The sequence below is a fragment of the Bombina bombina genome, chromosome 6, assembly GCF_027579735.1.
Source record: "Bombina bombina isolate aBomBom1 chromosome 6, aBomBom1.pri, whole genome shotgun sequence".
Classification (NCBI taxonomy): Eukaryota; Metazoa; Chordata; class Amphibia; order Anura; family Bombinatoridae; genus Bombina; species Bombina bombina.
The window spans coordinates 1,112,048,343-1,112,074,967 of record NC_069504.1 but is presented as its reverse complement, the minus strand read 5'-3'; the positions used below and the strand labels follow the sequence as shown (position 1 = coordinate 1,112,074,967).

Genomic DNA, 26,625 nt, shown 5'->3' with positions numbered 1-26,625 from the left:
AACGACCAATCAGAGTTCATCACACAAACACAACTTGAGTCAGGATGGTCTCACAGACATTCTAACAATATTTCAAACTTTTATCCAATCAGATGTACAGATAACTTGTCCCATGGTGCATCTCATGTTTACTTCACCATATAAAAGTCCATTACACGTTGCCATCTTTGTCAGTTCTCTAATGCCTGCAGGCAGTATATATATTTATATATTTATATATTATATTATCAAACCGAGCAGGCATGTCAGCTCCCAGGTTCACCAAGGAGGAGAGCGCTGCACTGGTCCACGGATGCGTAATTCCGCTTTGAATCATTGCGCAATGATCGCGAAAATGGAATTGCGCATACACGTTAACATGGCTTTGCTGTAAGTGGCATTGCTTTATACATGTTGGTCAAATGACGGATGCGTAATTCCGCTTTGAATCATTGCGCAATGATCGCGAAAATGGAATTGCGCATACACGTTAACATGGCTTTGCTGTAAGTGGCATTGCTTTATACATGTTGGTCAAATGACGGATGCGTAATTTAGCTTTGAATCATTGCGCAATGATCGCGAAAATGGAATTGCGCATACACGTTAACATGGCTTTGCTGTAAGTGGCATTGCTTTATACATGTTGGTCAAATGACGGATGCGTAATTCCACTTTGAATCATTGCGCAATGATCTCGAAAATGGAATTGCGCATACACGTTAACATGGCTTTGCTGTAAGTGGCATTGCTTTATACATGTTGGTCAAATGACGGATGCGTAATTCCGCTTTGAATCATTGCGCAATGATCTCGAAAATGGAATTGCGCATACACGTTAACATGGCTTTGCTGTAAGTGGCATTGCTTTATACATGTTATTCAAAATGAAATGTGAATTATTATGTATGTGAAGAATACAGTATTCTTATTTTCAATATTATACATAATAAAAAAAGAAGAATCCAAATAAATTATAACATATGCACATCAATTGATGAGAATGAAATAACACCAAAAAATAATTAAAGCTACAGTAAACAACACAACTGATTGAAAATAAGAGTACAGGATATATTTATCATGAATTGAATTGAGGAAACAATTAACTCATGGGACTACCAAAGGATTAATAGTTTTAAATTGATTTGCTAATAATGTAAAGATTTTAAACATGGCATGATTTGTATTAATGATATGCAATCCTCATTTAATATATTACAGATATGGATGTTGCTGCTGGATCCTTAAGGCAGGGCTTGTCACAGTATGGTATGTCTCATTTTAATTGACATTTGTCTTAGAAACATGGACTGAACATTACATACTAAATACACATTGTTCAATATTTATATGTAATGTCTCTTTAATAGATGAAAATTAAATAATTCTTCGGATATCCTTAAATAACATATTAGATTTGAATTGCATGCTCAATCCCATTCATTACATCAACATATGGAGTAGAGAATTCATTAACACCAACATTGTCAAATCAATATAATTTTATATTAAAGGGATACTGATCTACAATTATTAATGTTGTCATTCAGATAGAGTATGCAATATTAATAAACATTTAAATATAATACTATCATCATATGTGAAATATTCTATTGCTAAATGTATTTTAAAATCAAGAATGTACGTTTATCTGCATCTCAATTTTGGTTGAACAACCTGGGTTTTTATTGATGATTGGTGGATACCTTCAACAAACAATATTTATTGAATACAATATTGCTTATCTGCCTTTAAGATTAAAATGTAGCAACATTCAAATTATAATAGGAGTCAATGTTAAATCATTTTGAACAGTTTGAACAGAGAAATCAATGATTTAAATTAATCATGTCAGTGTCCCTTTAATAAACAATAGATTCATTCATCTTTACATTCTTTGGATTAAACAATATTGATATATAATTCACATATTCACTGTTGGAGTTACTTTATAGATATCAGCATACTCTAACAGCACCATGATTACATATTTGTACTAATCAATTTGGTTTTGTATTGTGATAAATATGTGTTGTGTCCTAAACAAGATTACTGTACATTGCACAAATGGCTCGATGTGCCACATGTGTTTGTTTAGATTTGTCAACAGCTGCTCTTCAAAATGTGGTTTGTGTGTATTCTTTTAAGAACATTGATCAATGGGTATATTTAGATATGCAATAGCATCGTATGAGATGAGTTTGATGTCTAATATAGTCTGAAATTAAACATATGTTCAATACATAATTTTTAACAGAATCCCCTTGATTCAATCAAGCATTTTCTGGTTTAATGACTGCTCTATTCTTCACATTTTCAAGTTGATTAATCTTAAAATCCGATACAGATGTGATTTAGTGATATCCCAAATGTGTTTCCTAATATATATCTATATCATTCATAGAGAGAGTTGGTGTGGTGAGCCCACAGGAATCCAGCAGTGACATAGAGCCGCCTTTGCGGTCTCCTGGTAAGTCCATTGACTCATTTATATGTCATTGAAGGTGTATTGGTAATCAATATTATGAGCATGATTCTGATGAAGCATAACATTTGAAACAAACATATAATTTTCTCTTCTGATTATATATTAATTTTCTTTTAATATTGAAAGATTAATAATTAAAACTTTATTAGTCTACACATTTGTTATTCAGAAGATGTATAGCATATGTTTGTTTCCATGTTCATTTTTGACAACAGTCATCAAGTGATACACACATGAGAAATCTTAAATGTTCTATGTACTATGCTTTTATGATTTTTAAATTAATACAAACAATACATCGAAAATATGAATCATTGAGAATAACAAATCTAATGTAATTTGTATGCTCCATCAAAATGATGTAAATCATAACTTTGGGTGTGTATATCTTTAATGCAACATTGATGTGTGTCTTTGAACAACAGTAACATATGTTATAATATCTGTTCTTAACGTGTACACAACATGTTATGTTTTACAGAGATTGATTTAACATATGTGACGGAGGAGGAAGAGGCTGCCTTGGAGTCTAATGGTATGTGAAATATATCTATCATATTTCCAACATGTTGCTTTATTTGAAATCATTTCATTGAAGACATTCAAAGTCTACAGCTTTTGCACTTTAAAAAAGAATATTATTTGTCTGTTCAAATACACTACTGCCCCCTTTCTATATCAGGCAGCATGAAATTTTTTTTAATTTTAAAAATGTATAATTCATGCCATCATTATGTCACATGCATATTCCAGGCCAAAACACAATAATAATGTTATAATTGTACAGACAGTAATTGATATTCATCTGAGTGCCTATATGCATACCATATCCTTATTTCATAATTGTTTACAAATTCAAACACACTTCTAAGTATATTGAAAACATAATCAATTTGAAATGCGTTGATTTGTTTTCATGATGTATGAGATGTTAATATATATTTATTAAATTTTCAGATGGATCCACCACTTCTGGTCATCTGGTTTCCGCCCCTGCCCAGTCCCCTGACCAGTCACAGACCCCTGCCCATGCCCAGACCCCTGCCCAGACCCCTGCCCATGCCCAGACCCCTGCCCATGCCCAGACACAGACCCCTGCCCATGCCCAGACCACTGCCCATGCCCAGACTCCTGCCCATGCCCAGACCCCTGCCGGCCCTTCCCATTTATCATTTCCTGCCCCTCCCAAAAAACGCCCCTACAACCCCCTTCGCCGCTCTCCCCGTATTATGGCCCGTACAGCTGCCCAGACCCCAACTCCCCACTCCCCAGCTGTACGGCCTACCCCGGAGCATCAGCTCATCCCTCCCCAAGCCAATCCCATCCCTCCCCAAGCCAATCCCATCCCTCCCCCTGTCTCAACCTTCATTGTCCTGGGTGTCGGATTGTCCTTCCCAGGCACAGCTGTAAGTATCATTCAAAATCAACATTATAAGATACTTAAAGGTACACTGAAGGAAAATATTTTCTATTGTGATTCAAATAGAGCATGCAATGTTAATCAAATTTATAATTTACTACTCTTATGAATTATTCTTCATTCTCTTGATATCTTTATTGAAACAAAGAAATGCCTATAATTATTTTAAAAAATAAAATAATTGTGGACATCATTTCTTTATTGTTGGATGAATGTATCCATCAACCAGCAGGGACAAACAAAGTTGATAAACAAATATGGCCTGCCCTAAAAACCGACATTCTTGCATTCAAAATCTAGCTATAGAATTCAAACATTTAAAGAATATGTGTAATTTTTAAATATTTGTAATGTCATGCTCTATCTGAATCAGTCAATTAAATATTTAGGTTCAGTGTCCCTTTAATTGGATATCACTACATATACCAATCACCACTACTTGGATCCAACAATTAATGTACAAATGTTTATACATTATCTCTTGTCTAACCCAGTGGGAATGTAATTTCTTCAGGTTGCTATGTTTACACAGCTTGTCCTCAATGCCAAAATGTTTAAGGATAGGTGTACCTACCACAGTATAATTAAAATATTTAAATTGCTAATGTAAGTACAATGTAAATCCTTTAACAAGATTTTATACACTCAAGCTGTATAAGTGGATCATCTAAAACCAATTAAAGGGGACAACATGTTTGAGTAAACTGTCCCTTTAATAATTTCGGTCTGTCTGAATAACATAATTCATGTGTAAAGAATAAATTTAAACTAATTGATGTAAAGAATGATTTGTCTTTATGATGACAATGTATCTTTTCTAATTTTTTCGTCTGTTGTGTAATTATCATTAATATTTAATTTATTCTTTATTTTAGGCTGTGACTCAGCATGGCTCATGCTAGAAGGTATAGCAAGAGTAGAGCAGGCCGTGTTGAGGAACGCAGCTGTCCTGAGAGGGATGAACAACACTATGCAGGCCCAGCTCCGGGTTCAGGACTTGACTCTGCATGAAATTATGCGATTAAGTTCAAGGCCTGAATCTGGAGCTGGACATGCACAGGACAATGAAGAGGATGACCAGTAAGTGGAGGATCTGGAGATGCTCCAAGGTGGCAGATAAGAATCCTCCGTCCACATGTTGATGTTTTTTTTTATTGTTGCCATTTGACCTTTTTAAAAGTTTATTGTTGTGCCTGTTGCACTCTTTTACCTTGTCATATGTCTCCAATGGGGCTATGGTGGCCCTTGGCAACTCTCTTCATGGACTGTGATTTACTCTTTTACCTTGTCATATGTCTCCAATGGGGCTATGGTGGCCCTTGGCAACTCTCTTCATGGACTGTGATGCACTGTGTTACTTTGTCATATGTCTCCAATGGGGCTATGGTGGCCCTTGGCAACTCTCTTCATGGACTGTGATGCACTGTGTTACCTTGTCATATGTCTCCAATGGGGCTATGGTGGCCCTTGGCAACTCTCTTCATGGACTGTGATGCACTCTTTTACCTTGTCATATGTCTCCAATGGGGCTATGGTGGCCCTTGGCAACTCTCTTCATGGACTGTGATGCACTCTTTTACCTTGTCATATGTCTCCAATGGGGCTATGGTGGCCCTTGGCAACTCTCTTCATGGACTGTGATGCACTCTTTTACCTTGTCATATGTCTCCAATGGGGCTATGGTGGCCCTTGGCAACTCTCTTCATGGACTGTGATTTACTCTTTTACCTTGTCATATGTCTCCAATGGGGCTATGGTGGCCCTTGGCAACTCTCTTCATGGACTGTGATGCACTCTTTTACCTTGTCATATGTCTCCAATGGGGCTATGGTGGCCCTTGGCAACTCTCTTCATGGACTGTGATGCACTGTGTTACCTTGTCATATGTCTCCAATGGGGCTATGGTGGCCCTTGGTAACTCTCTTCATGGACTGTGATGCACTCTGTTACCTTGTCATATGGCATCTAAATGTTGTTGATGTTTTCTTACATACTAATAAAAGACATGTAATTGCACGATTCTTTGTCCTCATTCTTCATGTTATTTTTTTAAAGCTCTAGTTTATCTTGTTGATCCTTAAAGGGACCCACCAAAAATATTTTTTTATTAAAAATCATATATGTAAGACAATTGTAAATGACTCTAAGATTAACATCTCCAATGTAATCTTATTATTTGTCTTTATATATTTTTCTCTTAGCTTTATCATTGCATGATTATGATTAGCATAGTAATTTTTTTTATATATGTATATATAGATTGTTATTTGTGTATATATGTATATTTAAATTTTCACATCCATGTGTGTATTTAGAAACTCTGCATGAATTGATGCACCTTTAACAAATGATCTGAGGATTGATACAATGATATAATCCCTGTAAAGTGTTCATTTTATTGAAATAGTATTGTCTATGTGTATCCTCTTTTTAAAAACAAAATAATGTCCCTTTAAGGGATGGTGAGCACAATTGTTAATGAATGTATTTCCATTTCTAAAGTGTTTTTGTCCTTTTTACATGAACAAGGACATATAATCTTATTAATAAACAATCTTATTGTAATGTTGACAGCACATGTATTTCATTTTCTATTCTATCTTATTGTAAAAGTGTAACCAAATAAATCTCTGTGTGTAATGCAAATATTTTAGATGATGAATATTTTTTTAAAAATATGTTAACAAAATAATTCTACTCCCATATATGGCTATAGGTAGGCTGACCATATTTAAACTTGAATAAATGACACGTTTAATCAATCCATGTATCATTATTGTTATTCCAAAACAATCAAAACATATCTTAAAACATCAATGGCATATGTATTTCTCATGTGTATCTTTTAAATGTTAAAGATATACACCATAGCTATAGTTCAAGGGACAGTCAAGTCTGAAAAGATGATTCATGATTTGGTGACATTCCTAGATAGCAATCTAGACACATACTAGTTCCTAAAATATAAATACGTTTTTTAGTGATATGCCAAGCTGTCAACTGAGTCCTTGTATTGGCTGCGGTTTTTCAGCTATCTCGGATGCGCCATGTTGCTTAAAACGTCACCTGCCAGGCTGTCCAATGATTCCTTGTATTGACTGACGTTCTTACGTGATCAAGAATGTGCCTTTTATTGGATGGCGTTCTTACGTGATCAAGGAAGCGCCATGTTAAGACGTCACATGCAAAGGTAAAAAAACGTATGATTGGATTACGTAGTCCCGCAATATTTGTTTGTGCACGTTAAACACGTTTGTGACTGCAGCCAATTTTAAAAACCTTGCGAATATGTATTATTTGCATCATGTTACATTGTTGACCCGTAGCTGATAAAGACCACCACATTCTCTTTTGCTGGATGTCTGGTTGAATAAACGAACGAAAGCAAAATGTTTTCATGCATATGATATTTCGAGGCAAGTGCAAATCTCTATAGTCCATGTTGTTTAATATGTTTGTCAACAATATGTTCCTTTTTCATAAAAATGACTGTTGTTTTTAATGTTAAAGATATCTAATTAATAAATATGCGCTATTGTGTTAGAATAAAGTAATCAATATGCATTTAGCTTTATCATATGCTAAATATATGATGCCGACTTCTTCTAAATGTAATTTCGTTGTATATTTTATTAAAGGTTCATTAGACACTCACATTATAAATCAAAACTTTTTATTTTGTCTCTAGTTAGATAGTCCATTGTTTAACAAATACACGTTTCATTTTGCTTCTGTTCAAAGAAAATGTAATTAATTTTCAGACTCCTCACCCAGCCTCTGAGTTTCATGTGAGTACCATCTCCAGCTTTCTCCTGTTTGTGTAAAGGGTCTTTTCATATGTTAATGATGGGGTATTGTCTTGTTTTACGGTTGTAATGGGGGTTCATCTATATTTTCAATAGAGCTAACCAGATTTTCTTTGAAAGTGTTTGAAGCTTTGTAATATTGATATCAGTATATGTTAATCTTGTTGTTTGTAGTAGTGTCTATTACATACAGTTCTGTTAAAAATATAGTATACTGTCCCTTTAATGCAAATGTTGATTTTTGTATCATGTATGAGTTCCACATTGTTTAATCTTCAAATATATTATTGTTAGCATATTTTCACCCCCCACTCCTAAAAGGACTTTAAACCATATTCATTGTTCAAACAAATGTCTTTCTAAAAAAAATTTAACACAATAATGTCTCTTTAAGAAAATATACTTTATTTAACACGTCAATATAAATCTGATTTCAATATTTAATTTTTGACCAAGTACATGTAGATATACCAACAAGCTTCAAATATGTGTTAGCATATGTAATTTTGTTAAAGGGACAGTTTAGAAAACAAATAATGTTTTGCATTATTATAAAAGTCAATTTTGTAATATCAATGATATCAAAGGTTTCTCACCAATTAATCATTTGTCTTTGTTTATTTAAATTTGCTAGCTAAACCTATGAGGTTCGTGTGCTCATTTCTTCGAGCTTGAAGAGTGCATGTAATCATTATACAATTTGACCACTAGAGGGCATTTGGATAGCATTTGTATATGTAAAACCTTGTGCTCATACAGCATATTATTTACCATGTATTGATCATTGATATCTAAAAGGTTGTTATGTCAGAACAACAAATAAGTGGTCATTTTTCCTAATCATAGATACAAGGTTAAGCACATAAGTCACACGTATTTCTCCATGTTTTGTTGTTTCCAACTTGATAATGCGTAATACAGTGTTTTCTTTGTAATCAATAATTTTCTGACTGTCCCTTTAAGCTGTGTTATTGGCATTCAAACAGTAATATGCCATCATGGATAATTGTAATGGTAATTTTGTTTGCGATTCGGGAAACAGTTTGGACATCACATCACAGAAACCAATCAATATCATGAACAAGGATAGGTATGTGATGATGTGGTTTTCACACACTTATAACCCACACTCTGCAAACAATCTTCCTCCATGGACCCGGTCCCATAGAAGTAGATTATATACAGAGTGTGGTCCACAAGTGTATGAAAACCACATCATCACATACCTATCCATTACACATTAAATAAAAAAAACATTAAAGATGAAAATAAATACTTACTTCCTCTTCCTTCCCCTCTTCCCACGGGGCTGAGGCTCTGGGAGGGGCAACTGCCGACTCCGAAGAGTTCTCCTTGGAGATGTTGTGGGAAGAGTGGAAGGAAGAGTACTGGGATGACCAAGGTGAGGAGGAGAAGATGGCTGAGGAGGAGAAGATGGCTGAGGAGGAGAAGATGGCTGAGGAGGAGAAGCTGGCTGAAGAGGAGGAGATGGCTGAAGAGGATGAGATGGCTGAAGAGGAGTAGATGGCCCGGCAGGAGTAGATGGCCCGGCAGGAGTAGATGGGCCGGCAGGAGTAGATGGGCCGGCAGGAGTAGATGGGCCGGCAGCAGGAGGCCCAGCAGCAAGAGGCCCAGCAGCAGGAGGCCCAGCAGCAGGAGGCGGACCAGGAGGTAGACCAGCATGCGCCTCTCGGAAAAAATTGAACATCTCTTGGTGCAGATTAAAGATTTTGTTTTGGCCTTGTTCGATTCTATTGAGTATGTTTATTATTTGGTTTTGTCCATCAAGAATTCGAGTGCGGCCTTCGATATTTTGTATCCGGGAGTTACGCATCTGGTCTATGTAGTCCAGTAGAACCCGCACCTCCGCTATTTCCTCTTGTTGTGCTTGGCGGGGTACCCGTGCACGGCGGGGTGCCCGTGCACGGCGGGGTGCGGGTCCTTGAGGGTCCTCTGGTTCTGCGTGCTCCTCCTCTGCTTCCGGGGCCTCTTCATCAGCTTCCGTGCGCTCTTCGTCACGGGGGGCCTCTTCCCTCTGAAGTGGAAATTCCTCCCCACCACTCTCATCCCGGGGAGATAGATGAGGCTGTGTTTCTTGTGCTGCCTCCTCCCCTGACTCTGTATATTAAAAAAAAAAAAAGAAAAATGTATATATTAGCATATTTGCAAATCAAGCTTTAAATGACTTAGCTTACGATACAATTACAAATGCAGAATCATTAATCCACTTTGAAATCTAACAAACAATCAATACGATTTCCGCTTTTTCAAAACTGTGTTTGTGATATCTCTGGTCAATCTGAATGTTTTCGCGTTTGTTTTCAGTCTGTTTAAATGCACACCTAACCTATAGCCTAGATAGTGATGTAACCGCAAAGTAATTGTGAATGCGTGTAAACAACTTTATAGCATTAATCTGATCCTTAAAGGGACATGAAACCCAATGTTTTATCTTTCATGATTTAGAAGCATACATTTATTATCAACTTTCTAATGTACTTTTCTTATCTAATTAGCTTCATTCTCTGGATATTCTTTGCTGAAAAGCATATCTAAATATGCTTATAAGATGCTGATTGTTAGCTGAATATAGCTGCCTCCTGTGATTGTTTCACCGTGTGCATGGCTATTTCTTAATTAAAATATATCTCAAGAATGATTCAAATTAGGTAATATAAGTACATTTGAATGTTTTGTCAAATTGTATTTGCTACCTCAATCATGAAAGTAAAGGTTTGCGTATAGTGTCCCTTGAAATACATTCGTATGTGAAATTATTGTTCAATGAGCTTACCGTCAGATGAAAGTGGCAGGTTCCCGGTATCAATTCCTCCGATACCGACTATTTCCACCTTGGAGATGCTGGGCCGCAACATTTCCTCCCATCGGCAGTACTCTATTTCCAGGGCAGGTCCGCCACCGGTTCCTGTGGCATGTCGGGCCTCCAGGCTTAACTTTTTCTTGAGATCCATCTTACAGTCCCGGTAGCGATGTTTTATCGAATCAAGATTTCTGTTCCGGCCACCCACTGCATTGACTGCATTTCTTATCTCATTCCAGAGCCTCCTCTTGTCAGTCGGGGTAGTCTTCTGGTGCTGCAGCCTCCTATACCTGGCCATATAGGCCTCTATGAGGGCCTCCTTCTCCTCCATCGAAAACCTCGCCTCCCTAGTCACCTTGGCCTTCCCCTGTGGCGATGCCCTCTGTTTCCCGGACTGTGAAGCCCTACTCTGTCCGCCACTGGGCCCAGCCACTTGTTCATCTTGAACCAAGTGGCTGGGTCCACCCACCGCTTCCACCCCCGCTTCCTGCCCCCCTTCCTGCCCCCCTTCCTGCCCTGTTCCTCTCCCCCTCCCTCTCCTCCCCCCTCTACCTCTCCCCTGCCTGGCCTCCATCTGTTCCCTAAACTAAACCCCAAATAATCAAACAAAAAGTGAGTGTGATGAAATGAAAGGGGGTCAAAATAAAGAACTAAAAAGACAAAAAAAGTGCTGAAAGTGTGAGAGGGATGTAAAAAAACAAAGAGGGTAAGGCGTATTTAAATAAACCAAAAGAAGAAGAAGACTAAAAGGAGGATATGTAAACTAAATGTAACTAGGGGATGGGTATGGGATGGGTATGGGGTATGGGATAAGAGAAAATGGGATGAAAGGGAATGGGACTACAGGGAATGGGGTATGGAGTGTAGTATGAGGGGGTAGGGGGTATGGAGTGTATGTAGTGTTATTGATAAGTGTATGTATGTATTGAATGTGTTTGCGTGTAAATGTGTTACGTGTACAGAAAAATCACTCGCTCGCTAACTCACACTACTACTAATTCTCACTAACACACTACTACTAATTCTCACTAACAAACACTCCAACTAACTCTCACTAACTACCAGTAACTTACGCTCCCACTAACAACTCTCACTAACAACTCCCACTCCCACTAACTCACTCACGCTCCCACTAACAGACTCTCTCCCACTCCCACTAACTCCCACTAACTCACTCACGATAACACTAACAACTGACTCTCTCACGCTAACACTAACTCACTCACAATAATGCACCAACTCTCTAATCTTAAACCTCCAATCTCCAAAGACCCACCAGCAACACTGTCAAAGAAGCCCTGCTTGTGTGGTGCTTATATACCCTGTGTAAATGTTTAATGATGTACCAATTTCCGTTGTAAATTGTGTTCAGGTGTGCTTTATTAGCAATTACTATTAGTGCAATGTGTATTAGTTGTGTGAATTTGCGCATGCTCATTTTGAGTTAGTATTTGTGGAATGTGTAGAATGCGATGATGTCATAGTGGTCGTTTTCTCTAACATTGTTCAATAGTATTCTTTTTAAATGTGAATTTGCAATGGTGTGTTATTAGTGAAGTGTTATATATGTATGTTTGTCCTAATATATAGTGATATTGAATGCGATTATTTTTCTAGTGTATGTATATATTTTTTATTCCTTGTTGTTATTTTGCGATTTTCCGCATCTTAAAGTATATGCGTATTCCCCGTATTAAATTTTATTTCAAATCCCCCGTTTGTGAATGTGTAATGCTTGTGTGCTTTGTTGATTGATTGTTGTTGTGACATTTGCGGCGTGTTATTGTTGTGCATGATGTGGTATGCGTCATATGACCGAGCTGTGCGTATTCTCGCGAGATCGAGTGTTAGTTGAAAAAAGCTATTTTTTTGCTTTCCCATTGATCTCTATGGGAGACTGTCTTACGCGGGCAGTATTACGCGTGTGACATACACGCGTTAGGAGCATCGTTAGATGGTCTGTTTTGAACTCTAAATACCGGAGTCAAACAATGCCGTGCGTTAGACATAAAACACGCGTGGCGTTAGCAACCCATCTACCGCCGAACTCCAAATCTAGCCGACAGGGTTTATTTTACAGGTAAGTATTTATTTTTAAATAGGAATAATTTAGTTAATGATAGTGTAGTGTTAGGTGTAATTGTAACTTAGGTTAGTTTTTATTTTACAGGTAAATTTGTCTTTAATTCAACTAGGTAGCTATTAAATAGTTAATAACTATTTAATAGCTATTGTGCCTAGTTAAAATAAATTGAAATTTGCCTGTAAAATAAAAATAAATCCTAAAATAGCTACAATATAATTATTAGTACTATTGTAGCTATCTTAGGGTTTATTTTATAGGTAAGTATTTAGTTTTAAATAGGAATAACTAATTTAATAAGAGTAATATTTATTTAGATTTATTTAATTAATATTTAAGTTAGGGGGGTGTTAGGGTTAGTGTTAGACTTAGGTTTAGGGGTTAATAATTTTATTATAGGTTGCGACGGTGTAGGGGGGGCAGATTAGGAGTTAATAAGTTTAATATAGGTGGCGGCGGGGTCGGGGAGCGGCGGTTTAGGGGTTAAACAATTTATTTTGTTGCGGCGGGGTACGGGATCGGCAGGATAGGGGTTAATAAATTTATTATAGGTGGCGGCGGTAGTGGGGGGCAGGATAGGGGTTAATAGGTATAATGTAGGTGGCGGCGGGGTCCGGGAGCGGCGGTTTATTGGTTAATACCTTTATTATAGTTGCGGCGGGGTCTAGGAGCGGCGGTTTAGGGGGTAATAACTTTATTTAGTTGCTGGGGGCTCCGGTGGCGCCGGTATAGGGGGTAGAACAGTATAGTATAGTGTGAGTGCTTAGTGATAGGGGTATTAATAAAGCTGTAGAAAAGCCGAAGAGCAGCGAGATCGATGTGTGATAACTATCACAGTCCGCTGCTCATCGCCCCGTACTTGGTGCGCGGCTTTTGGACAGCTTTGTTAATAACTTTGGCAAGCGTATTCAGGTCTGCGGCAGCGATGTGAGGTGAGTTTAGTCGGGCGTATTGGGTCCGTCGAAGGCAGGTAAGTAGACACATTGATAACTAGAGGCCATGGTCTAGAGTAATTCTATTATCCTGCACATGTACAATACACTGAGAATCAGCCGCAGATTACATTTTACATGTGTATTTGTACATATGATCTAGAGTAATTATATTATCCTGCACATGTACAATACACTCAGAATCAGCCACAGAGGACATTTTACATGTGTATTTGTACATATGATCTAGCGTAATTCTATAATCCTGCACATGTACAATACACTGAGAATCAGCCACAGAGGACATTTTACATGTGTATTTGTACATTTGCTCTAGAGTAATTCTATAATCCTGCACATGTACAATACACTGAGAATCAGCCACAGAGGACATTTTACATGTGTATTTGTACATATGGTCTAGAGCAGTGATTTTCAACATTTTTTTTGCCGTGGCACACTTTTTTACATTAAAAAATCCTGCGGCACACCACCATCACCACCATCCCAAAATTTTACAAAATCACACATTGTAGCCTAATACAGCATATATTATACATCATAATGATTGTCTGTGAATGAATGCCAATATGTCATGGTTGTAAATGATGCCTGCCTGTCTGCCTGATGAGCCTGTCACATCAAAACAAGCAAAATTTAAAAAATATGTCACTGTTCTCAGTCTCCCGCGGCACACCTGAGGATCTCTCACGGCACACTAGTGTGCCGTGGCACACTGGTTGAAAAACACTGGTCTAGAGTAATTCTATAATCCTGCACATGTACAATACACTGAGAATCAGCCGCAGAGGACATTTTACATGTGTGTTTGTACATATGGTCTAGAGTAATTCTATAATCCTGCACATGTACAATACACTCAGAAATAGCCACAGAAGACATTTTACATGTGTATTTGTACATATGGTCTAGAGTAATTCTATTATCCTGCACATGTACAATACACTCAGAATCAGCCACAGAGGACATTTTACATGTGTATTTGTACATATGGTCTAGAGTAATTCTATTATCCTGCACATGTACAATACACTCAGAAATAGCCACAGAAGGCATTTTACATGTGTATTTGTACATATGCTCTAGAGTAATTCTATTATCCTGCACATGTACAATACACTCAGAATCAGTCACAGAGTACATTTTACATGTGTCGTTGTACATATGGTCTAGAGTAATTCTATAATCCTGCACATGTACAATACACTCAGAATCAGCCACAGATGATATTTTACATGTGTATTTGTACATATGTTCTAGAGTAATTCTATTATCCTGCACATGTACAATACACTCAGAAATAGCCGCAGAGGACATTTTACATGTGTATTTGTACATATGGTCTAGAGTAATTCTATTATCCTGCACATGTACAATACACTCAGAAATAGCCACAGATGATATTTTACATGTGTATTTGTACATATGGTCTAGAGTAATTGCATTATCATGCACATGTACAATATACTCAGAATCAGCCACAGAGGACATTTTACATGTGTATTTGTACATATGCTCTAGAGTAATTCTATAATCCTGCACATGTACAATACACTCAGAATCAGCCACAGAGGACATTTTACATGTGTATTTGTACATATGGTCTAGAGTAATTCTATTATCCTGCACATGTACAATACACTCAGAAATAGCCACAGAAGGCATTTTACATGTGTATTTGTACATATGCTCTAGAGCAGGGGTTTCCAAACTTTGCTCTCCAGAGGTTTTGGAACTACATTTCCCATGATGCTCAGCTAGATAAAATGCATCATCGGAAATGTAGTTCCAAAACCTCTGGAGAGCAAAGTTTGGACACCCCTGCTCTAGAGTAATTCTATTATCCTGCACATGTACAATACACTCAGAATCAGTCACAGAGGACATTTTACTTGTATATTTGTACATATGGTCTAGAGTAATTCTATTATCCTGTACATGTACAATACACTCATAAATAGCCGCAGATTATATTTTACATGTGTATTTGTACATATGGTCTAGAGTAATTAAAATTCAATTCATTCCTAGTGTATAGTCCGTCAGCAGTTAGAGGGACAGAAATTATCACAAGTTTATGCATTTCGTATATGAAATTCTGCACTGTAAACAAGATATACAGGAAAAGCAACTATTAAAAAATAAAAAGTGCATATGGTCTAGAGTAATTAAAATTCAATTCATTCCTAGTGTATAGTCCGTCAGCAGTTAGAGGGACAGAAATTATCACAAGTTTATGCATTTCGTATATGAAATTCTGCACTGTAAACAAGATATACAGGAAAAGCAACTATTAAAAAATAAAAAGTGCAAATTATGGCTGCACAAACAGAATGTATGCTTACCTGATAAATTAATTTTTTCCATTGTGGTGAGAGTCCACAAAATGTTACTCCTGGGATTCAAATCCTGGCCAAAATAGGAGGAGACAAAGATTCCTAAAGTCCTAAAAGTACCTAATCCCTCCCACCTATTTGATATTCCAGTCCCACATATAGTCAAGAAGAGGAAGTATAAGGCTAGGAAATGATAAAGTTTTTTAAAAAAAACTAATTAATATTCCAAAGAGGAGACATTGGTTTAGACACTGGATATGCCCTGACTAAGCCTGAACAATACTTATTTGAATCACAATTTTTCAAGACCATTTTTGGTTTTACATGATAAATGTAGCCACCAATCATCAAGCACTATTCAGGGTGCTGAACCATAAATGGGCTTGCTCCTAAGCTTACATTCCTGCTTTTTCAAATAAAGATATCAAGAGAATGAAGAAAGATTGATGTGTTTCATATCCCTTTAACCCATATTAAAGCATCATTTAGGCTGTCAGGATTGACAGGCTCGGCACTCTTTTTCTATTGCTATATGGTAATTTTGCAAATTTTACAAGTATTTTTTTTAAACATAGTTTACAAGAAGTGTTGGTTAAAGCACCATTTCCATTTTGGGGTGAACTAAGAACAAAATGGTGACTATGAGTTTCTATGCAAAACACTTTTTTTTTACTGGATGTTAACTTTACTTCAACTGTAAATCATGACCACCCTCTACCGTGCTACATTGTATCTTTCTAAGAGACCCTTAAACAAGAGTTGCACCTTCGAGACCTGGTTTGTTTGTTTAAGAATTTTCATCTTTATTGAACATATGCATAGTACAATAATTTGAAACTGTCGTTTTCCAGGCTGGATTTTTATAGGGGACACTTCTTCATGCACATAAGTCCAAACACGGTCACAAGAGTGCGTTTCAGAGTGCCTGCACAAAACACATTCACATTGCCTCCACCATATAGGATAACATCACCAAACAGCTACAAAGGCTACTTCTTAATCAGGAAAAGTTAAAAAAATATAAAAAATAATAAGCACTGTTACATTATCACAAAGTAGCGCACTCAATAACCCATTAAACACACATGACCACTGTACCCATAATTATAAAAAAAAAAGAGAGACACACTCAACTGAGACAGAATACAGTTAGAAAAAGTCCCATGCTCCTTCATAAGGCCAGTGCCCCTCAGGGTGAAGTCTCTTTTAGTCCACTATACCATTCACAGAGAATAAATATCCTGTAGCATATCAGTCTGCTCCTGCCCAATGACAGTCCAGCCCTGAAATACCAGGCAACTCTCCTCTGAACAGGAGAAAACAACAAACCTCAGAGGTACGTTTCGGCCTCATTGGGCTAGCTCGTCAGCGAGGTGCAGTTACATTTATCTAGGACATGTGCGCAAGGAGTCCAAGCCTGTTTTCCCCTTGATATAATTCAGGAACGTTCTTCTCTTTTAAAAGCATTATTGGGCTAAAAGAAGCTGCACCCAGGTGGTACATCACTATAGAACAAGCTAACAAGTTATTGTGCTGGTGTTTGTTTGTGAGAGTGAGCTTCTCTTTCTGTATGTTTTCAGTCTACTTAAGCAGAAAATGGGAAACCAAGCATGGATTCCTTGCCCAATGTGCATAAAGGAGTATGGCTGCACCTCACTGACAAGTCCCAATGAAGGCTGAATTGGTTGTCTGGGGTTGCTGGGTATTTCGGGGCTGGACTGAACTTGTTATACTGAATCAGACTTATTTACTTCAGGAAAGTTCTTCAATGTTAAAAGCATTATTGGGCTAAAATAAGCTGCACCCAGGTGGTAAATTGTCATAGAACAAGCTATCAAGTTTTTGAGCTGGTGTTCATTCTTGAGAGTGCGCTTCTCTTTCTGTATGTATTTAGTCTCCCTAATAGGGAAAAGGGGAAAACATATGTGGACTCCTTGCTCAATGTGCTTAGAGAAATATATCTGCACCTCAATGACAAGACCTATTGAAGGGCGAAACTATTGTCTGGGTTTGCCATGTTCCTTGTTCAGCAAGGGACTGGATTGACCTTGCTAGGTGGGATAAGACTTACAGTATATATATATATATACTTCAGGAAAGTTCTTCTCTGTGAAAAGCATTACTGGGCTATATGCGGTTACACCCAGGTGGTAAATTGTCATAGAACAAGCTAACAAGTTTCTGTATGCAGTGTACCCATAATGCCCAGAGCACAACAGGTTAATTGCAAATGGAACATATTAGTATTACAATACATTATTAAAAGGGATTCGTCAACATACAGGCACTTCACCTGTTTCATTTTGTCTTATCCTATGGTTTTTAATTTTTAATATTGATATTATGAGGTTAACAGGAAAATAATTTTTTACATTTTTTGGGAGTTATCAACTTCGTTCTGGAAAAACAATATAAGCCAATGTTTAGAAATCATTGGGCCAGATTACACATGTATTTGTGTTTATATGTGAATATATGTCTGTAAATACATATATAAACATACATAAATACATATGTACCCACATACAGTCATTGCCAAAAATATTGGCACCCCTGCATTTCTGTCAGATAATGCACCACTACACACAGAAAATTGTTGCAGTTACAAATGTTTAGGCATTCGTATGTTTATTTCTTTTGTTTGTATTGGTATTATAAAAAAAAGTGTAGAAAAAAAGCCAAATCTGACATATTCCTCGCAAAACTCAAAAAATGGACTGGACAAAATTATTGGCACCTTCTTAAAAAAGGGGACTGTATTCTGTTCTTTAAAAGACTCATTTCTTTTTCTGAAAACAGTAGAATGATGGTCTTTACCAAAAAGCTGTAATTTTGTTTCGTCTGTCCACAGCACATTCTCCCAAAAGGATTTTGGCTTCCTCAGGTAAGTTTTGGCAAACTCCAATCTGGCTTTTTTATGTTTCTGTGTCAGCAGTGGGGTCCTCCTGGGTCTCCTACCATAGCATCCCTTTTCATTCAGATGGCAACGTATATTGCGAGCTGACACATTTTTACCTTGTGCCTGAAGGTCAGCTTTAATTTGTCTGGAAGTTGATCAAGGTTCTTTATCCATCATTCGAACAATTTTTCGTTGCAATTTTTGATCAACGTCCAGGGAGATTAGCAACAGTGCCATGGGCAGTAAACATTGTTGCAATTACAAATGTTTAGGCATTCTCATGTTTATTTCTTTTGTTTGTATTGGTATGACACAAAAAAGCGGGGGGGGGGAAGCAAAATCTGGCACACTCTAAGCAAAACAATGGATTGGACAAAACTATTGGCACCCTCAATTTAATATTTGGTAGCACACCCCTTGGTGTGACATCAATCACTTCCTGTAACCATCAATGAGTTTCTTACACCTCACTACTGGAATTTTGGACCACTCTTCTTTCCAAGCAGAGAAAAAAAGCCAAATATGACACATTCTATGCAAACCTGCAAAAATGAAATGGACAAAATTATTGGCACCTTCTCAAAATTGTAAGAAATAATTGCATTCCAAGTTTGTGATGCTCCTGTATTTTGTAATTTAACTCACCTGTATCAATTAACAGGTGCTTACCATTTAGAATTCACACCGGTAACCAGTTAAAATGGTGAAAAATCGACTCAACCTTTCTGTTGTGTGTGTCTATGTGCCACACTGAGCATGGAGAAGAGAAAAAGCAGCAAAGAATTGTCTGAGGATTTGAGAAAAAAATAGTAGAACAGCATGTACAATCTTAAGGTTACAAGTCCATCTCCAAAGATCGTAATGTTCCTGTGTCCACTGTGCACAACATTGTCAAGAAGTTTACAGCCCATGGCACTTGAACTAATCTCCCTGGACATGGGCGAAAGAGAAAAATTGATCAAAGATTGCAACGAAGGATTGTTCAAATGGTGGATAAAGAACCTTGATCAGCTTCCAGACAAATTCAAGCTGAACTTCAGGCACAGGGTACAAATATGTCAGCTCGCACTATGCGTCGCCATCTGAATGAAAAAGGATGCTTTGTAGGAGACCCAGGGGGACCCCACTGCTGACATAGAAACATAAAAAAGATTGAAGTTTTCCAAAACTTACCTGAGGAAGCCAAAATTCTTTTGGTAGAATGTGCTGTGGACAGACAAAACAGAATTACAGTTTTTTGGTAAAGCCCATCATTCTACTGTTTTGAGAAAAAATAAATGAGGCTTTTAAGGAAAAGAATACAGTCCCTACAGTCAAACATGGTGGAGGTTCAACATGTTTTAGGGTTCCTTCGCTGCTTCACACCTGTGCGATTGCTGAGGCAAACTGCCTTTATGAATGAAAAGATTGTATATTAACATTACAGAAATGCAAGTATTAACCCCTTAAAAACCAAGGACGTACAGGGTACGTCCTACAAAAAATGTCACTTAATGACCACTGTACATCCTCAGGGTTTTAAAGCACTGGAAGCAATCATGATCGCTTCCAGCTGCTTTAAGGGTATTGCAGTGATGACTCGATATTGAAGCATCCTGCAATACCGTTTTTTTTAGCATCCGATGCAGAGAGAGCCACTCTGTGGCCGTCTCTGCATTGGCCAGCATGGTGCCAATCATTGATGGGAGGGAGACATTGCAGGGATGCGGGTGGGCAGCCCATCGCTTGTGCTTGTCCCGGATCCTAAGTAAGCTGCGGCATAACGAGCATGTGGTCTTAAGATCCTGTCCATCATTCTTTGAAATGTTGCTGGAGCCCCATGTAGGCCAAAAGGTAACACCTTGTATTGGAAGAGCCCATCTGGAGTAGAGAAGGCAATCTTTCCCTTTACCCATCCTGTAAGTGGCACTTGCCAATAACCCTTGGTTAAATCCATTGTGGTAAGGTAGCTGTCTCATACAATGGGAGTGATGTATAGAGGCAAACTTCCAAAACAAAATATAAAACACATCAACCAATATAGGGTGTTAGCATAAAAGTAATTGAAATCCAATATGGAGGCAGCACTCTGTTAAAAGGATGATCAATCCCTGGTATGCAGTGATCTGGAGAGGAGAAAACACAGAGGTGCCAACATGACCTAGTACCAACAAACAAGGGAAAAACGGTGTGGTAGATGGAGGTACTCACATAGGGAAAGCACCCAATAGTGCTAGTAGGGCAGACTTGAACTAAAGCAACTGTATATAGACAGACCAGGCACCCAATCAGGAGGTTGGCAGGTAAATCACTAGTACCTAGAAGTGAGAAAGCAGAGCTACCATAGCCTAATACAGTATATTCAGGCCGAGTAGTAATGAATGGTAACACTTACAATATGTAGCGCACCTCCAGGTGCAGTATAAATGATCTGGGACCTCTCAGCTGCCCAGTAGACTGCACATTCTTGTAAACTGGATCCGCTCTCAACTCCACCAAACAAAAGGTTAAAAGATCCAAAAGATAGCAAATGTATCATAAAAACAATTCTTTATTAAAACAGAGCAACGCGTTTCTCAGCCTCTCAAAGGCTGTTTCTTCAGGCAATACAATATAATAATGAATGATACACTTGTTATATAAAACATGTCCAATCCTGTGATTGGTTAATTAGACAATAACCAAAACCTTTGCATAACATACTATTACATCAGTTATCCTGGTAGCCAAACATTAGCAGTCAAATCAGTGCAAACAATCAAGTTGTAACATCTGTGAATGAATCTTAATAGCGTGGGCTACCATGACAACCTAACATCAAAAATATAATATAAACACACAATCGGCTATACTGTGGGATGCAGGCCTATAAAAAAATCTTTAAAAAAAGGTTATCAATAATTGCTAATCATAAAGGACACATGTCTAAATGTTGAAGTTTGCAAACCCAAAAAGAAAAAATAAATATATATATATATATATATATATATATATATATATATATATACATACATATATATATATATATATATATATATATATATATATATATACACACGCACCCAAAGAGCATATAAACAAATATACAATCCCCCCTCCCCCAAAAAAAAACCTGGACCCCCCTAAGGTGTGCCCACTCCTAAAGGAGAAGCATGACTTAGCGTAACTATCTGTTATTCATATATTTTTGTGTGACCCGCTAAGTATAACAAAGGTGCTATAGAAAAAGGAAAAAACATGTGTAAACAAGCCTGTTAGGAGATCCGAGGCTTCAAATTTGTAATATGCGGCAAAATTGCCACCATCACACCAAGCTACCGGGTCCCTCCCCCAACCAGGGGTATGTGTCCTCAGACCCAATTGAAACGACCCCATAGGCCCAGTGCAAGGGATGGCGAAACTGTCACAACTCAGGGTAAATATCCGCCTCCATAAAGGGAACCGTTCCCTATGTGTGTACAAACCTGAGAACCAGATGGCTATAATGGCATACCAATATCTAAAGAAAGCAAAACAATCTTCACAAAATTGTGCTGTAGTAATATTGTTAGGAAATTGATGTATAAAGGGTGATAATACCCACTAAATATGCAATGTGATAGTATCGTTATTTGAAATAGATAACCGTAACCTGTGTGTGCACAAACTTAAGAGCCATAAGGCTATACTGGCATGACAAAATCATAATAGCCAAACAATATCTACAACATTGTGGAGTGATAATATTCAAAAGGGAAGTGATATGGAAAGGGTGTTAATACCCACTAAATATACAATGTAATAAACACCTTATTTAAAATTATGTGAGGGTAAAACAATATATATGCTAATAAATGAAAAAAGAGTGATCGCAATCATAAAAAGTGAAAATTAGTTGCAGTCACCGTGGTGACCAAAAATGCTAATTACATTAAATAATAATAAAATAAGAGGGCAAAATATTAATAATCATATCAGAAGAAAACATAAACAATAAAAGTACCCAAAAGTCAGGAATCATTATGTTAACACAAGACCAGGATTAGATAACATCAGGAACTGATAATGATTCAGCTAGGGTATCATAATAGTGCTCAATAGTTTCAAAACAAGCTAAAGTAGTAAAGCACCATGTGTAAAAACAGTGTCAAGGGGAGTGCCACCTACTGAGAAATATGTTGGCTAGAAAGCCTAAATATCAGAATTTCACTTAAAGGTAAAAATGAAGTAATATGTCATATTCTAGTAATCAGTAAAAAAGTGATATAAAGAACCTAATACTCCTATAAGACCATGAGGGGTGTAGGATATCTGTAGTAAATGTGAGAAAAAAGAGAAATATAAACATTTGCATGTCACCTATGTGTGTGTAAAGGTTTCTACAATACATGTGTATATGTTAATAACAGATCATATATAATCATGTGGATGCTACTAATATACATGCACATTGTACCCAAACATAAATGTATATGTGTATGGGTATGAGTATATATCCACTAGCAACTAATGGTAAGCTCTTGATGAAGTTATACAAAAGCTGCCATGTCAAGATTCTCATTGAGACCATTGGGTTGGAGTGTCTGTAGTTTGGTAATCCAATAGGATTCTCTTCTCCTCAAAGTCATGAAGGCATTACTATGTGATATAGGGCAGAATGCTAATGGGATTCTTTTGTCCCCCATGTAGAAGGACACAATTTCTAGAGACACTGTGGGCTTTGGTTTTGATGTTAGATGCATGTTCCCCCCATCTTTTTTTCATATTGCGGCAGGTACAGCCAACATACTGGACCCCACATTTGCAACTTAACAAATAAATAACAAATGATGATTCGCAGGTCATAAAACTTTTTATGTTGAAGATCTCACCCGTGCTGTGGGATGTCAAAGTAGATACTCTGTGTGAAATGTGACTACACATAACACAACATTTCCTACAACACTTTGAGATCTTATACCTAAGGGAAACCCTCTCTGATTGTCTGAGCTGTGATGCAATATCTCCTTTATATTTGTCCCTCACTACTTTACTGGGAGCTAAAGTGGTCTTAAGAGTGGGGGCTCTTCTAAAGACCACTTTTGGTTTGGGACCAATGATTTTCTTTAATAAAGGATTATTGGTCAGTATAGGCCGTTTCGAAAGGATTTTATTAACCCGATAGTTGGAGTTATATCTAGTGATGAAAAGTGGAGGGTTCGTATCCTTAAAGTTATCCTGTTTCTTATTTTTCCTCAGAAAATATTGTTCTCTATCTTCCTTTCTAACTCTCACCAATTCTCTAGTCACAAGTTCTTCTGGGTAACCCTTCTCCAAAAATCTGTCCCCAATTACCCTAGCCTGCTCATCATAGTCCGCTAGTGTGGAGCACTTACTCCTGATCCTTCTAAATTGGCCATATGGCACATTATTTTTACACCTCTGATTTTGTTGCTCTCATAATGGAAAATGCTGCTACAATCCACTGTTTTTAAAAAAGATTTCAGAAGACACAGCTCCATCACAACCCCTCCCCAAGATCAGATTCAGAAATTTGATCTTATCTTTTTGGATGTTGTGTGTGAAGGATATTCCAAAAGAATTATTATTAAGATGATCAATGAAATCTAAAATAAGTGAATGAGGACCTCTAAAGATGAATAAGAGGTCGTCTATATACCGGTCATAGAACACCAGGTTCTCTGCGAAAAGGTATTCATATATATATACTTTTTTTAATTGTCCCATGAAAAAATTCGCAAAACTAGGGTCGAACCTGGTGCCCATGGCCGTTCCTTTTATCTATAAATAATATCTACTTTGATACAAAAAATAATTATGCTGTAAAATAAAAGTGTAACTTTCAGGTAACATCTTGTACCTTTAAATAAGGGAGGTACCTAAGCTTATACGGTATAAATGCCTAGCCTTCCCCTCAAACTTTGCTTGGTAATTTTTTCCTCTTCCTGCTCCACTTACTAAGATGCACAGGGGATTACTAGTCAAGCCTGACTACACTCTGTAGTTCTTTCCTAAGAAGTTCCCTTAAAAATACGTTCCTAGTACTTTCATTATTGGATCCTAGAATTGTGGCTTAGACAGCGCTTCACAGCGCACCTCTAGCATTCGGAACCAACTCTTCTTTCCTAGCGGTGACGTCACATGCTCTCCGGTCTCAGCTGTACAGCTGCAATGGACACTGCTCCCTAATCCTGCAGGTCATCTGCTCACGGAACGAAACTCCTCACAAATATCAAGTAAGATCTTCAACTCATATAAGGTGAACCTTAATGTCAGTATTTGTTACCTAACGTTCTTAACTCCAACTTCAATATTGATTTAACTGAATAAAATCGGTCATATGCTTGCAGGACTTTCAGCACTTTCTCTCATTTACAAACAGGATAAGATACTGCAACAATAAGCTTGACTGATAACCTTGCTGGGGCCTTGTGTCTGCTTAGCAGTATCCGGTATTCTGGTAATCCATAATATCAGGACCGCAATGCATAGGAGAAGTTGTTATAAGTATATTTTTTGTGATACCAGTAGCTTGCTTGATGTAGTCCTCCAGGAGTGGAAAGTATGATAGGAAACTGACTGATAATCAGAAATAGCCAAGAGAGTACAGAGATAGCTTGTTCTTAGGAACAATACACTACACTATCAAACAAATGAATTGGCAGGTGTGTGTGGGAGGTGCAAGGATTTATAGAAAGGAATTAAAGGGATATACACCAACAGAGATCAGGATGTGCTCGATGAACTGAGCAACCAAGCAAGATGCATTCAAGTTCGTGGAAGGCTCCCAGGAATCCTCATCAGATGTGTAACTCTTCCACCAAATGAGATAATGCAGTACCCCACGAAATAGGCGAGAATCCAAAATGGAACCAATTTCAAAAAGCTCTTCTTCAACCAGTACTGGTACTTGAGGTAAGACCGTAGTTTGGAGTCTCGTTGGAGTGAAGGGTTTCAACAAAGAGACGTGGAATGTTGGGTGAATACGGAAGTCCGCTGGCTGAGCCAAAGTTACAGCATTATCGTTCACCACTTTAGTGATCTCAAAGGGTCCTATGAAGAGATAGGAGAATTTCTTGCAGGGTGTGTTCATCTTCAGATGTTGAGTGGAGAGCCATACCATATCCCCTATCGAGTATGGGGGAGGTCTCCTCCTTTTGCAGTCAAAATATTTCTTTTGTCTGTCTTGAGCTGCTTTTATATTGTCTTGTAGAAAAGTAAAAATCTCTGTTAAAGAGTTAGCAGTCTCGTCAACTTGTGGTGATATGGTGTTTAAGTAAGGGTACAAGTGAAATGTTGGATGAAATCCATAGTTTGAATAAAGAGGGGAGCACTTGGTGGAGTTGTTTGAGGAGTTGTTATAGTCATATTCTGCCATAGGTATGTCATGGTACCACCGGTCTTACTGATAAGCACAGTAATATCTAATGTATTGCTCAAGCCATTGATTTACCCGTTATGATTGACCGTTCGTTTGGGGATGATAAGCAGTACTATAGCGGTGATTGTTTTTGAGAACGGTGCAGAGTTGTCTCCAGAATCTGGAGGTGAATTGGCTGCCCCTACCTATCACTAGGAATTCCATGTAGGCGTACTATGTGGGTTAGGAATAAGTCAGCTGTTTCCGAGGATGAAGGCAGTTTTTTGTACGGTATGAAGTGAGCCATTTTGGTGAGTAGATCAACGACTACCATGATGGTGTTACAATTGTTAGATGGAGGAAGTTCGACAATGAAATCCATGCCTACTTTGTGCCAAGGTCTTTCTGGTACTGGAAGAGGTTTCAGCAGGCCATAAGGTCGGAATTTTTCAGATTTCTAAGTAGCGCATATCTGACAGCTCTTGATGTAGTTTTTGACTGTTTTGTGAACTTTAGGCC

General features: G+C 37.7%; 1 protein-coding gene across 1 annotated transcript in view; it reads right to left on the bottom strand.

Annotated features, from left to right (window-relative positions):
* Nucleotides 1-23,488, bottom strand: part of LOC128664909 (integral membrane protein 2B-like) — a 62,072-nt gene extending 38,584 nt beyond the window's left edge. Inside the window, exon 1 of the mRNA XM_053719701.1 lies at nucleotides 23,282-23,488. Within this exon, the coding sequence (XP_053575676.1) occupies nucleotides 23,282-23,488 (207 nt within the window). The remainder of the gene's footprint in view (nucleotides 1-23,281) is intronic.
* Nucleotides 23,489-26,625: the final 3,137 nt, after the last annotated feature.